We start from the raw sequence: 13,334 nt of genomic DNA, 5'->3' as shown, positions 1-13,334 counted from the left end.
CCCTGCCCCGCCACGGCGACACAGGCAAGTCCCAGACCGAGTTATGATCATTCATTTATTGATATTTAATTACTCGAAAACACCCCCGACTGAGGAAGCAGACAGCCCATAACCCTGCTGGAAAAGAGGACTTGGAACTAATCAAGGGTAGTCAGGGTCAGGCCCAAGTTTGCACTGGTTCCCTGCCCCTAAAGTGGCGCCCTTATAGGCTGCTGAGTTCCAGACACTGTGCTAGGTACTTTACATGAGGTAACGTAAAAAACACACTGGGTGGGCCGCAGATACTCCCATACCCACCAGCCCCTGGCCTGTGGATCTCCTAGATTACGGCTTTCTCTTCACAAAAGTAAACCAACCCTTTGCCTTCTTGGGGAAGGAAGGAATCATGGCATTATTTAGAGAATTTTCTGCAGTCCATTCTGCAGGAATCAGTAGTGGGTAATCCCCTCAACTCCCAGGCATCCAAGGAACGTCCAAGGCTTGCCCACCAATATTGGCCTTCTGTCTGCTGCTGCCTGGGCGACACAGGTGGATGATGAGACATGGCCTTCAGGAGCTCAGGTGGCTTTTTAACTGCACTATGAAGGTTCCAAGCTCGGCAGAGTTCAGTGTCCACACACAACGAATGAGAACAGGCGTCACCAGTGTCAACCAGGTCCGCAGAGGGGAGAATAATAAAGCTAGAGTACCATATGTCATATGAAGAAAGTAGCAGGAATAAATCTGCCAGATGTACAGTAGTAACATAAGTAGGTGAACAGGTACAATTTTCAAGTATTTTCCTTGATGGAGATGAGACCTGAAGCTGTGACCAAAGCACCGCTGTAGCAAGCTCCAACACAGGTAAACCATCAAGGGGATGTTAAAAAACACCAGCTGGAAAGAGCGAACAGGACCATTAGCTTATTAGCAAGCCCTGGAAGGGTCAGGTCTCACTAACATATTATTGGTGGCTCTTAAAAATATGTTGCTTTCCCTCTTGGGGGTTAACTGATTCTTTATGCTTCAATCACACTTGCTTATAACACTCACAATAGTTGACTTGTAGTTAGTTGTTTATTTTCCTGTATCCTTTTGTTCATCTTAAAGGCAAGTGTCATTTCATTTATGTTGAAGCCCTCAAATAATGTTTAAGGTAGAAATGAACTGAATATGTGGGTGTACAGACACACACACATATGTACTGGGCTCTGTTTTTTGTTTTTTATTTTTGGCAGAGTGGGGGGGACTTGGGTATCAGTATTTTTTCTTCTCCCTGCATTTTTATGTGAAGTGGCATAATGAATACTGGAATACAAATTAGAAGATTTAAGTAATAATCCAAGTTTAACTACTATATGAGTCACTCATTCACCAAATAATTATTGAACACCCATTATGTGGCAGGTACTGTGCAAGGCTCTAGACAAGGGATACACACATGGGTGACCAAGTTGGAAAAGATGCATCATAGAGCTTACATTCTAGTAGAGAGAAGAGAAACAAAAAAGAAAAAAAAAAAAAAAAGGAGGGGGAAGATAATTATAGATTGTGATGAATTCAATGAAGAAAATAACTGGGTCACAGGAGGTAACTGGGAGATGGGCCCTCTGAGTCCTGAAGGACAGAAATGAGTCAGTGGAAGGAAGTGCATTCCAGGCAGAAGAAACAAATGAAAAGCCCAGAGGTGGGAGAGGTTAGCTGGAACATGGTAAGCCAGGTGGAAACTGGGGCAGTCAGCATGACCCAGATCACGTCACTGATTTGCTTAAAGGGTTTTAAGCTGAGAAGTGAGTGAGCTGATTAAGATTTTAAAAGGACCACAGTGCATGCTCTGTGGCAAACTGACAATAGGGAGGCAAGAGCAGCAGTGGGAAACCAGTTAGGGGGTTACTGCAGTAGCCCAGGCAAGAAATTATTATTATTTAGACAAGGGTGGTGGTAACAGTAATAGTGGTGGATTCAGCACATGTATTGGAGGTAGATCAAATACAGTATTACTTGCTGATGAACTAGATATAAAGTATAAAGGAAGGAGAAAAATTGAAGATACACCCTGGAGAAGATACATCCTGGATAATTTACTGAAATTGGAAAGAACTGGGGGAGGAACAGGTTCAGGGATAGAAATTAAAGGTCCTGTTAGAGGTATATTAAGTTGAGATTCCTGTTAGATATCTAAGGAAGATGCAAAATGGCGGTTGGATATATAGGCACCTGAGGTGCAGAGAAGAGGTCTAGGTCAGAGATATTATAGATTTAGGGGCCATGGGCCTAGATGATACATAAAATCCATTCTTAGTGTACTATTTATTAAAATATGACTATAAGCCCACCTTTTGGTAAGGGTCAGGTTTTACTTGGAATAAGAGTGCTCCTGAGAGACAGCCTCCATCTACATAATAGAAAACTGAACTAGACCCAGATCTAGTCACATATAAAACGCTGCTAAACAGAATATTCTGGTCTGTGGTCAGTGTTCACTAGGCAAAGATCTTCCCTACTTGTCTGTCTCTAATCCTGCTGATCATGTTTTACTGCCCTCTTATGAGGCTGTGAACTCATTTCAAACAATGTTTTTGGATCTCTTATACAACTCTAGATCATCACCTCAGATTTTGATTCATTAGTCCCATCAGATGAGTACAAGAGAAAAATTGTTAGGTAAATAGTTTTCAAACCCATTTATAGAAATTTGCTATAGGTCTGGGTTTTTTATTTGTGTTTGTTCTAAAGGAACGTCAATCCAAATGTAAACCTAACATATCAGTGTTTCATAAACAAGTGTACTGCTAGGACATCACTAGAAAGCTTCCACTGGGTAACTGACCCACTTTTCTTGTGTGTCTATTTTTCTTTTCCTCCCTCTGAAACAATTTCCTTCTTCATTATCATAACCAATTTTGTTTTACCCAGAAGTCTCATTTATTCTACCATAAGTCTCTTCTTTCACTGTTTATCGATGAAAAAGCACAGTGAAACAAACAACAAAAACAAAAAGCTCTTTCACCTGTTATAAAACTTCCTGCCAAAAATGTATTTTAGATGTTTACAAGAGTGGTGGAACAAAGAGCTTAGGAAGCACTCTAAAAGCAAACAAAACACCAGATACTAAAGACTGCTCTGCCAGTAAATTAGAAAACATGATCTATGGTGATAAATTTGGGATTTGGGATTTAATTCATAACTATTATGCAATTAGCCCAACAAGGCCAAGATGTTCTTAAATTGCATTTCTGACTTCTTACCTGGAGAATTCCAACTATAAACGTTACACTGCCTTGTAGGAAATGTCCATCAACAAAGATCCCGAAGGAAAAGCAGCAACCCAATTTGCCTTTAGTGATTTCACCAACAAACCATGGTCCTGAAAGAGGCAATGAACAAGAAAGGAAGTTAAATAACTATGACTGATTACATACATCATGACATGCATTTACAGAAATAGTGAAAAAATATGAGACTAGTCATCTATAAGCATTTATTTGTATAGCTTTTCTTCTTTGCTAATCTCTGTGTTGCACTCAATATCCTAGCTAACCAATTATTTGCTCCTTTGCTCCATATTTCTCTAGATTATAAAATTGCCTGAGTACGTGCTATACCTGGAATAGATTCCAGAAACAGATAGGAGTACATTCACAAATTTTAGAAGTTTCTATTACAGTAGTAACCTCAATATAAAGCATTAACATTTCCTTTAAGAAGCAAAAAGGTACTCCATAGATACCATAGTTAATTTTCCAGGTAACTGAGATTTACTCCTTTACGCAATAAGACTTCAACCACTTTAATCATTCTAAAACACACTTCTTTCTTATAAATATTAATGAATGTATTTTAACCTTTTCTGGCTGACCCACAGTCATTACTTTGTACATCAACTACATACTCAGGGTTAACATGTACAAAGTTTAACTCACTTCTTTATTTTAATTTTTCATCTGCAATGCCAGAATGACTTTTCTCTACCCCGTATTATTATTTACTGCCCCTTCTCCATGTTCAGGCTTCTAGAACTACTATATAGTCAAGAGTGATTAAGGGACAGTCGGATTTCCCTTCTCAAAATGTAATACCATCATTTGCTGGTAAGGGTAGATTTCAACTGGGACTTCCCTGGTGGTCCAGTGGTTCAGACTCCACGCTCCCAATGCAGGGGACCCGGGTTCAATCCCTGGTCAGGGAACTAGATCCTGCATGCCACAACTAAAAGATCCCACATGCCACAACGAAGATCCCAAGTGCTGCAACTAAGACCTGGTGCAGCCAAATAAATAAATGAATAAATATTTAAAAAAAAAAAGAGTAGAGTTCAACTTTAAAAAGTCATAGGTAATTTTCTCAGATATATATTATATATACTCCATTAGATACATATTAGTTTTAAAAAGTGTTTCCCCTTTAAGTTTCAACCTTTAAAAATGAAACAACTTCTCCCCTTCTAATGTTTTCCTTTACAGCCAGGAACCGAATCACCTGCTTTGCCTCCTAGTGGAAGACTAGTGTGTAAAACAGCTTCAACCTATCTTCTAACAAGAAAACCAACCTCAAAAGGGGAATCTGGCATAGCTTGTTATACAGAATTGTAAAGGGTCATATTATTTCTTTAACTACTTTCTGTTCTCTGGTGGGAGTTACTAATGAGGAAAGAAAAGTCCAAAGATGGACTAAAAGTAGAAAACATAGACTAAGCAACAAATAGTCTAATCTACTCCTAAATGACTCTTAGTAAGGAACATTAGTAAAAAGCTTTAAAAAGAGACTCACAGTGCTTTCTGCTTCCATAAGTGACTAAGTGATTTTGTCAGTATTGGGTATAATAATTAATATAAGAGAAGAGCTCAAATGCCTGAACTCACTGCTCATCTCAGTTTCTCTCTTTTTTGAGCTGAGTTTTTAGGAGTCACACGGTAGTAAATAGTCCCTCAACTACATACTAGGCATTGTGCTTAATGCTGGGCATAGAGGGGAACAAGATAGACAGGACATCAATGGATATTCTAATGAGGGGAGAGATGATATATACAGAAGATAATCATAAATTCTGATAAAGTAATGAAGGAAATAAAAAGTATGGATAGAGGATAAAGCTTTAAGGTGGTCAAAGAAGGCTGCTCTGAGGAGATGGCATTGAAGCTGAACTTCTATCTTCTATTAGGTTTCTACACAAATACTAATTGTCATGGTCCTCTCAGCACCCTTAAGTTAACTTGGTGTTGACTAAATGTCCTTTAAGTTAGGAAAGAACTTTATTTCCCAAGATCATGTCACAGGAAATGACTTATGAAAGAGTGGTGTGCCGGTCATTATGCTCTCAAGAACCTAAATGACTACTGTTAAAATTCTCAGTATATTCTTCGGCAGAATTCTCCACAATCTCAGGTTTCCTAAGTGACTTACCCAGCACTGTATAGAGTGTCAGCAACAACATAGAATAGTAGAAGATGCTTATTTTGCTCAAGACATGAAGGGAAAATGAGGTCAAATTTACAAATCCCGGAGGTCCTAAACAGAATAAATTTGAAAAATCCAGTGAACACACGCAAAGTTCAAGTTTTTTATAATATTTTCGAGAAGACTTCCATGGGCATCTACTACATTTTCAGCAAATCATTTGTTATATGGATGACACCACTTTAAATTCAGAAGTTGGCAGGAATTCTGATAAACCAACTCACTTAGAATTACAGAGGGTAGGAAGGCAAAGCAATGGTGTAGTTGTGACACACACACACAAACACACATATACTCTGTGCTCAAAGGATGATCAAATCCCTGTTTTCCATGAGATTTAGTATCCAAATGTACAAACTTCCAAAAGTTGCATCAAAATATATCAAAGGCCACCACAATGTTCATTGCAGCACCATTCACAATAGCCAAGACATAGAAGCAACCTAAACGTCCACTGACAGAGGAATGGATAAAGATGTGGTACATATATAATGGAATATTACTCAGCCATAAAAAAAGAACGAAATAATACCGTTTGCAGCAACATGGATGGACCTAGAGATTATCATACTAAGTAATTCAGACAGAAAAAGACAAATATCATATGATATCACTCATGTGCAATCTAATTTTTAAAAAATGATACAAATGAACTTATTTACAAAACAGAAACAGACTTACAGATATTGAAAACAAATTTATGGTTACCAAAGGGGAAACGTGGGGGTGAGGGATAAATCAGGAGCTTGGGATTAACATACACACACTACTATATATAAGATAGATAACCAACAAGGGCCTACTGTATAGCACAGGGAACTCTACTCAATATTCTGTAAAACCTATATGAGAAAAGAATCTGAGAAAGAATGAATATACATATATGTATAACTGAATCACTTTGCTGTACACCTGAAACTAACACAATATTGTAAATCAACTATACTCCAATAAAATTTTCTAAAAACTATATATATATAGTACTATATATACTATATATATCAAAGGCATATCAAACAAATATCAAAATTTAATCTTGGGCTTCCCTGGTGGCGCAGTGGTTGAGAGTCTGCCTGCTGATGCAGGGGACACAGGTTCGTGCCCCAGTCCAGGAAGATCCCACATGCCGCGGAGCAGCTGCGCCCGTGAGCCATGACCGCTGAGCCTGCGCGTCCGGAGCCTGGGCTCCGCAACGGGAGAGGCCACAACAGTGAGAGGCCCGCGTACCGCAAAAAAAAAAAAAAAAAAAAAAAAAAAAATTTAATCTTAACTATGAGTATCTGTCCAAATATTCCTTTCCCATATATGATACACCTCTTAACTCACAGCTATCCTCTTACTCCAACCGAAAGGGATCCACAAAACTCCAAATTAGCATCTCTTAAAGGGAATTCCCTGGTGGTCCAGTGGTTAGGACTCTGCACTATCACTGACGAGGGCCCAGGTTCATTCCCTGGTCAGAAAACTAAGATCCCACAAGCTGTGTGGTGCGGCAAACACACACACACAATACAATGCCAGAAAGCCCAAGCATAAGGGCTTCATTCTGCAGCCACAGACTAAAGCATCACAGTTCCTCAACCCCAGCCAGCCATTTCACTCATCTGCAGCCGATCATACACTGGTTAGCAGAAGGCTATGATGGCAAGCTCAGTACACACTGAGCAATGCTAGAGGTGAACTATTTAAAGGTTTAAAGGACTGGCTCCAGTGAAAGACAGCCTGATGTAAGTTAAATAGCACGTCTTCCCTAATAGGCCAGCATATTCATTTTATACTCATAACACTGTTCAGCCTGACAGTTAATTTCAGACAAAGCCTGATAACGCATGGCCTTTCTCACTTTGTGTGTTTCATACTTGCTACTCATTCATCTCTCAGCTTCTTTCTTGTTCTAGTCTGGTACTTCTCAAAGTATTAATCTACATATCCACCTATAGTAATTATTATTTATTATAAATACATCATTCTTTAGCCTTAGAGGCAGCTATGCTTTAAACTTTAAGCAATGATTCTCTACTTTGGCTACACATTAGAATAACCTGAGGGAACTTTTAGTAAATACTTATGCCCAGGTCTCACCCTCCAGAGATTGACTTAATTGGCCTGGGGAAGAGGGGAGCTGGGACAGCAACCCAGCTGATTCTAGGCAGCAGGACTGAAAATACTGCTTTAGACAGAGCCGTGCTTCTCAGCCCTGACTGCACATTGGAATCATCTGGGGTGCTTTAAAAAATACTGATGCTTAGGTCCTACCCCCAGAGATTTTATGTAAACTTTGAGGGTGTTGTGTAGACACTGAAATGTTAAAAAGTTCCCCAGGAGATTCTAAGGTGTAGTCAAAGTTGATAAGTGTTGTTTAAAGAAAAAAACTAACCTGGGGTCAGTCTCTTATTAGCTATGAGACATTGGACAGCCTACATAACCCCTGCAGTCCTTAGTCTTCTAATCTTTAAAATGGGGACAATAATACCTACCTCACAGGATTGTTGTAAGGATTAAGTGAGAAAATGTAGGTAAAAATATGTTGTAAATTTTAAACAACTATACAAAAATACTGGTATTCCCACATGAAGCTGGGGCCTCCCTCAAATATTTATTTATTTATACTGTGGGTAAGAAAATATATGTGTGCAATAATGCTTCTTGAACTTTTTCATAGAATTTAAAAATATATATATAAGCAGACAAACATTCAGTAGGATATGTATACTACCTATTCAGTTCATCATTTTACTGTTTAACCTTTACTACAGTACTCACTTGCCCCACAATCAGTTCCTGATCCCAGGGACTTCATCCAAGCCAAGAAGGGATAATGAACATTTAATTCAACAAGTATTTATTGTCTGTAATGCACAAACTGGGTGCCGTGGAAAAGAGAAAAGAAGTAGAAAACAAGAACTCCTATATTGAGGAAATTACAGTCTGATTGAAGAGAAAATGTATATACATTTGAAGTGGTAATGTAAAACAAGGTCATCGGCTAGTTAAATACAGAATTAATCCTCAGGAAGGACTGTTGGGATTCAGAGAAGCAAGCGCTCATTATGACCTAGAATGGCTGGAGAAAATGGTATGGAAAAGAGGGTTTGAGGTGAGCATGGTAGCTTGAAGGATGCACCTCACAGAGCTCAGGCAAAGATAATTTGCATTGATATTTATCACTTGGTAATAGTGAGGACATTATGGGATACACTAAAGTAAAGTCTTCTAAGATTAAGGAACCATGGTGACTAACCTTTATGCTCTGGATATGCTTGATAACGAAAAGTAATAAGAATGATGAGCTGGATCAGCACAATCATCACAAAAAGGACCCGGGCCTGCAGAGAAATAGATATTCACGTGACGTACATACATGGATACAGCTTCAGTTTTATTAAATGGCCTAATTAACAAAAATGGAAATGACATCATTAGCAGAAATGACTATATGAGAAAAATATACAGTCAAAGAGAACTGAACATCTGACCCACCAAAAAAGATAATTGTAAGTTGCCTCAGCATTATTCTTTCAAGATTTGGATATGATACCTGGACCAATGTTGAAACTAAGTGATTTCATACAGTTATATAAAGTGATCAAATTAAAATAGTCTACTTTCACTGTACTAGGATAAGTATAATTTGTACTGTTTTATTTAAAGTTGTATAGGAGTGAAAAAACACAACAGTACACAGTACACTGCAGGCTGAGTGAACAGAGACTGCATTTCCTTATGCTTTCTCTATCAAGAAGTCACTCACTTGGAGATTAATTCACAGTAAAGAGACATTTTATCTAGGTTCTTGTTTCTCAAAGTATGGGTCCCAGATCATCATTGGAATCACCTTCAGCCTGTTGGGAATGCAGAATCTCAGGCCCCATCTCAGCCCTACTAATCAGAATCTGCCTCTTATTAACATTCCCAGGTGATTCATAAGTACACCAAAGTTTCCAAAGCCTGATCTAGGTGACCATTAAAAATTCCCAAAAGAAAAATAAATGACACAAAAAGATTTGTAAAAATGAGATGCAAATGCCCATTAGTCATATTTTTTAAAAGTTCAATCACACAAGTAATAAAAGTAAATTAAAATAATAAGGAATTCACATTTTAAGTATGTGAGGATATATACTAAGGTATCTCTGGAAGATGAAATTAAAGGGGGTTTAAATTTTCTCTGAACATTGTAGCATATTTTATGTCAATGCCCAGGATAGGGAGATCTGAGGAAAATAAAGTGTAAATTGCCAGAGCTTCTCTGAAAGACAGTTTGACAGTGTATATTAAAAAAAACAAAACCCATTTATTCATTCAACAAATATTTATTTGAGGGCCTACTTGTGTTAGGCATATCAAAAAGACAAAGATCTCTGCCCTCATGGGGCTTATATTTTAATGAGGAGGGACAGACCAAAAACAATGAATATAATAAATAATTTAAAATTTTGGGTAATTATATAATAAATGAAGTATATAGAATAATGTGTCCACTATTTGATCCAACAATTCATTTCCAGAAATTTCCAAAAAAACTAATATGTACGACTCACAGACTTAGAAAACAAACCAGGGGCAAAGGGTGGGGGGAAGGGATAGTTAGAGAGTTTGCAATTGACATGTACACACTGCTATATTTAAAATGGATAACCAGGGACTTCCCTGGTGGCGCAGTGGTTAAGACTCCACGCTCCCAATGCAGGGGGCCAGGGTTCAATCCCTGGTCAGGGAACTAGATCCCACATGCAATGCTGCAACTAAGAGTTCACATGCCACAACTAAGGAGCCGACGAGCCACAACTAAGGAGGCCACCTGCTGCAACTAAGACCCAGTGCAACCAAATAAATAAATTAAATAAATAAATAAATATTAAAAGAAATAAAATAAAATGGATAACCAAAAAGGACCTCTACTATATAGCACAGGGAACTCTGCTCAATATTATGTAACAACCTAAATGGGAAAAGAATTTGAAAAAGGATAGATACATGCATATGTATAACTGAATCACTTTGCTGTATACTTGAAACTATCACAACATTGTCAACTATACTCCAATATAAAATAAAAAGTTTAAGAAAAAAAACTAGTATGTGCAAAAACTTAGTTATAAGCAGTATTTTTATAGTAGAGGGAAAAATTGGAAACAAATGTCCAACAAAAGGGAAATAGTAAAATAAATTAAGATGTATCTATGATAATATAATGCAGCCAATAAGCATCATTTATAAAATAAATGTGATGTGAGAAAACAGTCAAATTCCTCAGTGGAAAAAATCAGACAGAAAAAAGAGAATGAAAATTATATTACCATTTTATATTAAAAACTCATATCTTAATGTAAATAAGAGAAAAATAAATAGAGAGTATCATAATGAGAAATACAATGGCTATAATGGCTAGTGTGATAAAAGAATGATGTGGAGCTGATTGTACTTTATTTCTAAATTTTCCAAGTTTTCTATATTAAGCATGTATTATTTATGTAGGAAGAAATATTATTTTTGAAAGATTCCAATCCAATTTAGCACAGTCCCTATAATTCCCTTAGTTATCCTTGTTTTATGGCACTAGGCAGAACTAGGTCCCAAAACAGGTACTATATGTCCATGCCTCCACTTCAAAATCACTGTATTCTTCTAGACAAGCAACTAAACTTTTAATTTTATAAGGTTCCACTTTCTCATCACATGATTATTATATTATTTATGACTTTGGACCTACCAAATTAAAAACACACATAACACTTAGTTGAATTTACTCACCACAGTACAATGGTCAGTAAGGAGAATAAATGATGCCAGAGGATCAAACCTGAGGTGAATGTCCTCTCGAGCAGAAAATATGTGGTGAACACTCTTACTTCTTCCAGCAGAGTCCTAGTTATAAGCACAGCAGAGAAGCAACCCTCATGTACAAATACGTACAATGTTCCAAGATTAAGTTTCCAATAACTTTTGTCAGTTATCTCAGAATAAGCAATATTTTTTTCATTTACTTTTGATTCTTCCTATAAGCACTTTAAATAAAACTTCTTTTAAACCCTGTAATTCTAGATGTGAACTGGAAATATCAGCATGTATTACAATGTATTCTCTCTTTCAAAAAATAGAAATCTGTATTTCCCTCTGTTTACTGAAAAGCCCTAAAAATAATAATGAACTCAACAACAATGAGCTGGCTGGGCTAGTGCCCAGATTTTGGTCTCAAAATAAAACTTATCACTACAAGAAACCAGTGCTCTTTAGAGAAATAGGTGATTCCAGTTCTTGAGTAAGAAATGCAAAAGAACTTGAAACATCTTCTACCAGACAGCAAGAAAACTAACAAGGACTACAGGGATTGTATCAAAGGACTTAGTGGCCAACTTGGAGAGGCTCCCACTAGTCAAACAATTGAGCATCAAAAAGAATAAATGCAATGGATTGAAACATACCAAATATATATATATTTTTAACTATGAATTAATAATGATACTAGAAGACTCATTTAGTTACCTTTGGCAGAAGCTAGAGAAGTAACTCATTACTTTGAAAACTGATTTAGAACAGGAAAGGTGGAGGAAGAATGAAGACTTATCTTGCCTTTCCTGTATGAACTCTATATCTCGGTACCAAATAGATGAGGCAAATTTTTTCTTTGTGGGACTATTCTAATTAATACTCCTATAATTAGGAGTGGTAATTTGAATATCACCATTTTATAACTCTGATGAAATAATGGATCTAGACTGAGATTATCAGTAAGTGCTAATCCCTCAGTGAAAAGCTGGTTGAGTACTGAAAAGCTGAATGGAGGATAAGCCTGCAGTGTGCTGGTACTGGCTTGACTGACCCACAAGGGCCAACTGCTACATATGCAGGAATTTTGCAGACCAGCTGATGTGTCAGTAGCTTAAAACCAGCTACAGGAGAAATATTTATACTATGGAAATCGGTATAAATCAGGGAGACGCTACAAATCAGGGTCCTCCCTTCAAACCTGCCAAGCTGGTTGTTAAATATTTACCAGCATACCACTGGGTAGGGTCAACAATATCTGCATACATTGATCAATCTTAACATTATTAAAAGAGAGACAACCAGATACTATAGGCTTCTGATAAAAGCATAAAACACCAAATGAAGTATTCCTGCCAAAAAACAGACTCAGATCTGATCTAACCTCAAATCTAACTACAGTAATAGAAACTAGATGGGGTAGAGGAACATGCTATATGATAACACATGGATATAAACAGCAAAAATCCAGAATACAGAAACAGTACAGGATAAAAGATCCAGTTTCCAAAGCAAAACAAATTGAGAGGGGAAAAAAAAAGGAGGGTGGAGAGGGAACCTATAGGTTAAACGACACTGAAGAGACAATCACCTAAATGCAATATTTGAGCCTTGTTTGGATTCTTATTTGAACCAACCAAACGCAATTATATGTGACAAAATAAGAAAACTGAACACTAGCTGGATAGTTTGATATTAAGGAATTACTGTTAATTTTTCAGGTGTGATATGGTACTATGGTGACTTTTTTTTAAAATAGCTCTTATCTTTTAGAGATATATACTGTCATATTTACACAGATGAAATGACATCGTGGTACAGGGAGGAGAGAAGTGGATGGAGTACAGATGAAACAAGACTGGTCAAAAGTTGATAATCTTTGAAGTTGGGTGAAGGATACATGGAGATTTATTATAGTATTATCTCTTTCATATATTTTAAAAATTCCTCATCATAAAAAGTTTTAAAATAGCAAAAAGAACTTGTACTGGTGTTTATCAAACTTTTATTGCTCAAATGTTCTAACTCTGAATGACAAGTTCTTAGGGTTTTTTTTTAAGTTCTTGTTTTAAAGCAGAGATTTTCTTTAATTTTGAGATATAGAGATTTCTAGAGTTTGCTCTTTAAAT

The 13,334-nt window shown here is 37.0% G+C and overlaps 1 protein-coding gene across 11 annotated transcripts in view; it reads right to left on the bottom strand.

Moving 5' to 3' along the window:
• Positions 1 to 41: 41 nt before the first annotated feature.
• Positions 42 to 13,334, bottom strand: part of TMEM62 (transmembrane protein 62) — a 33,466-nt gene continuing 20,173 nt past the window's right edge. For 7 of the 11 annotated variants that reach the window (XM_060148526.1, XM_060148535.1, XM_060148580.1 and 4 more), the window contains 5 exons: positions 11,191 to 11,304; positions 8,678 to 8,762; positions 5,383 to 5,487; positions 3,228 to 3,346; positions 42 to 876 (listed from right to left, as the gene is read on the bottom strand). In XM_060148526.1, coding sequence (XP_060004509.1) covers positions 550 to 876; positions 3,228 to 3,346; positions 5,383 to 5,487; positions 8,678 to 8,762; positions 11,191 to 11,304 — 750 coding nt within the window. In that variant the 3' untranslated portion in view covers positions 42 to 549. The remainder of the gene's footprint in view (positions 877 to 3,227; positions 3,347 to 5,382; positions 5,488 to 8,677; positions 8,763 to 11,190; positions 11,305 to 13,334) is intronic. The other 4 variants (XM_060148543.1, XM_060148560.1, XM_060148615.1 and 1 more) reach the window with 2 other exon arrangements.

The sequence above is a fragment of the Lagenorhynchus albirostris genome, chromosome 1 (assembly GCF_949774975.1).
Source record: "Lagenorhynchus albirostris chromosome 1, mLagAlb1.1, whole genome shotgun sequence".
NCBI lineage: Eukaryota > Metazoa > Chordata > Mammalia > Artiodactyla > Delphinidae > Lagenorhynchus > Lagenorhynchus albirostris.
The sequence above is the reverse complement of the archived record's forward strand: the minus strand, read 5'-3'. Positions and strand labels throughout refer to the sequence as shown.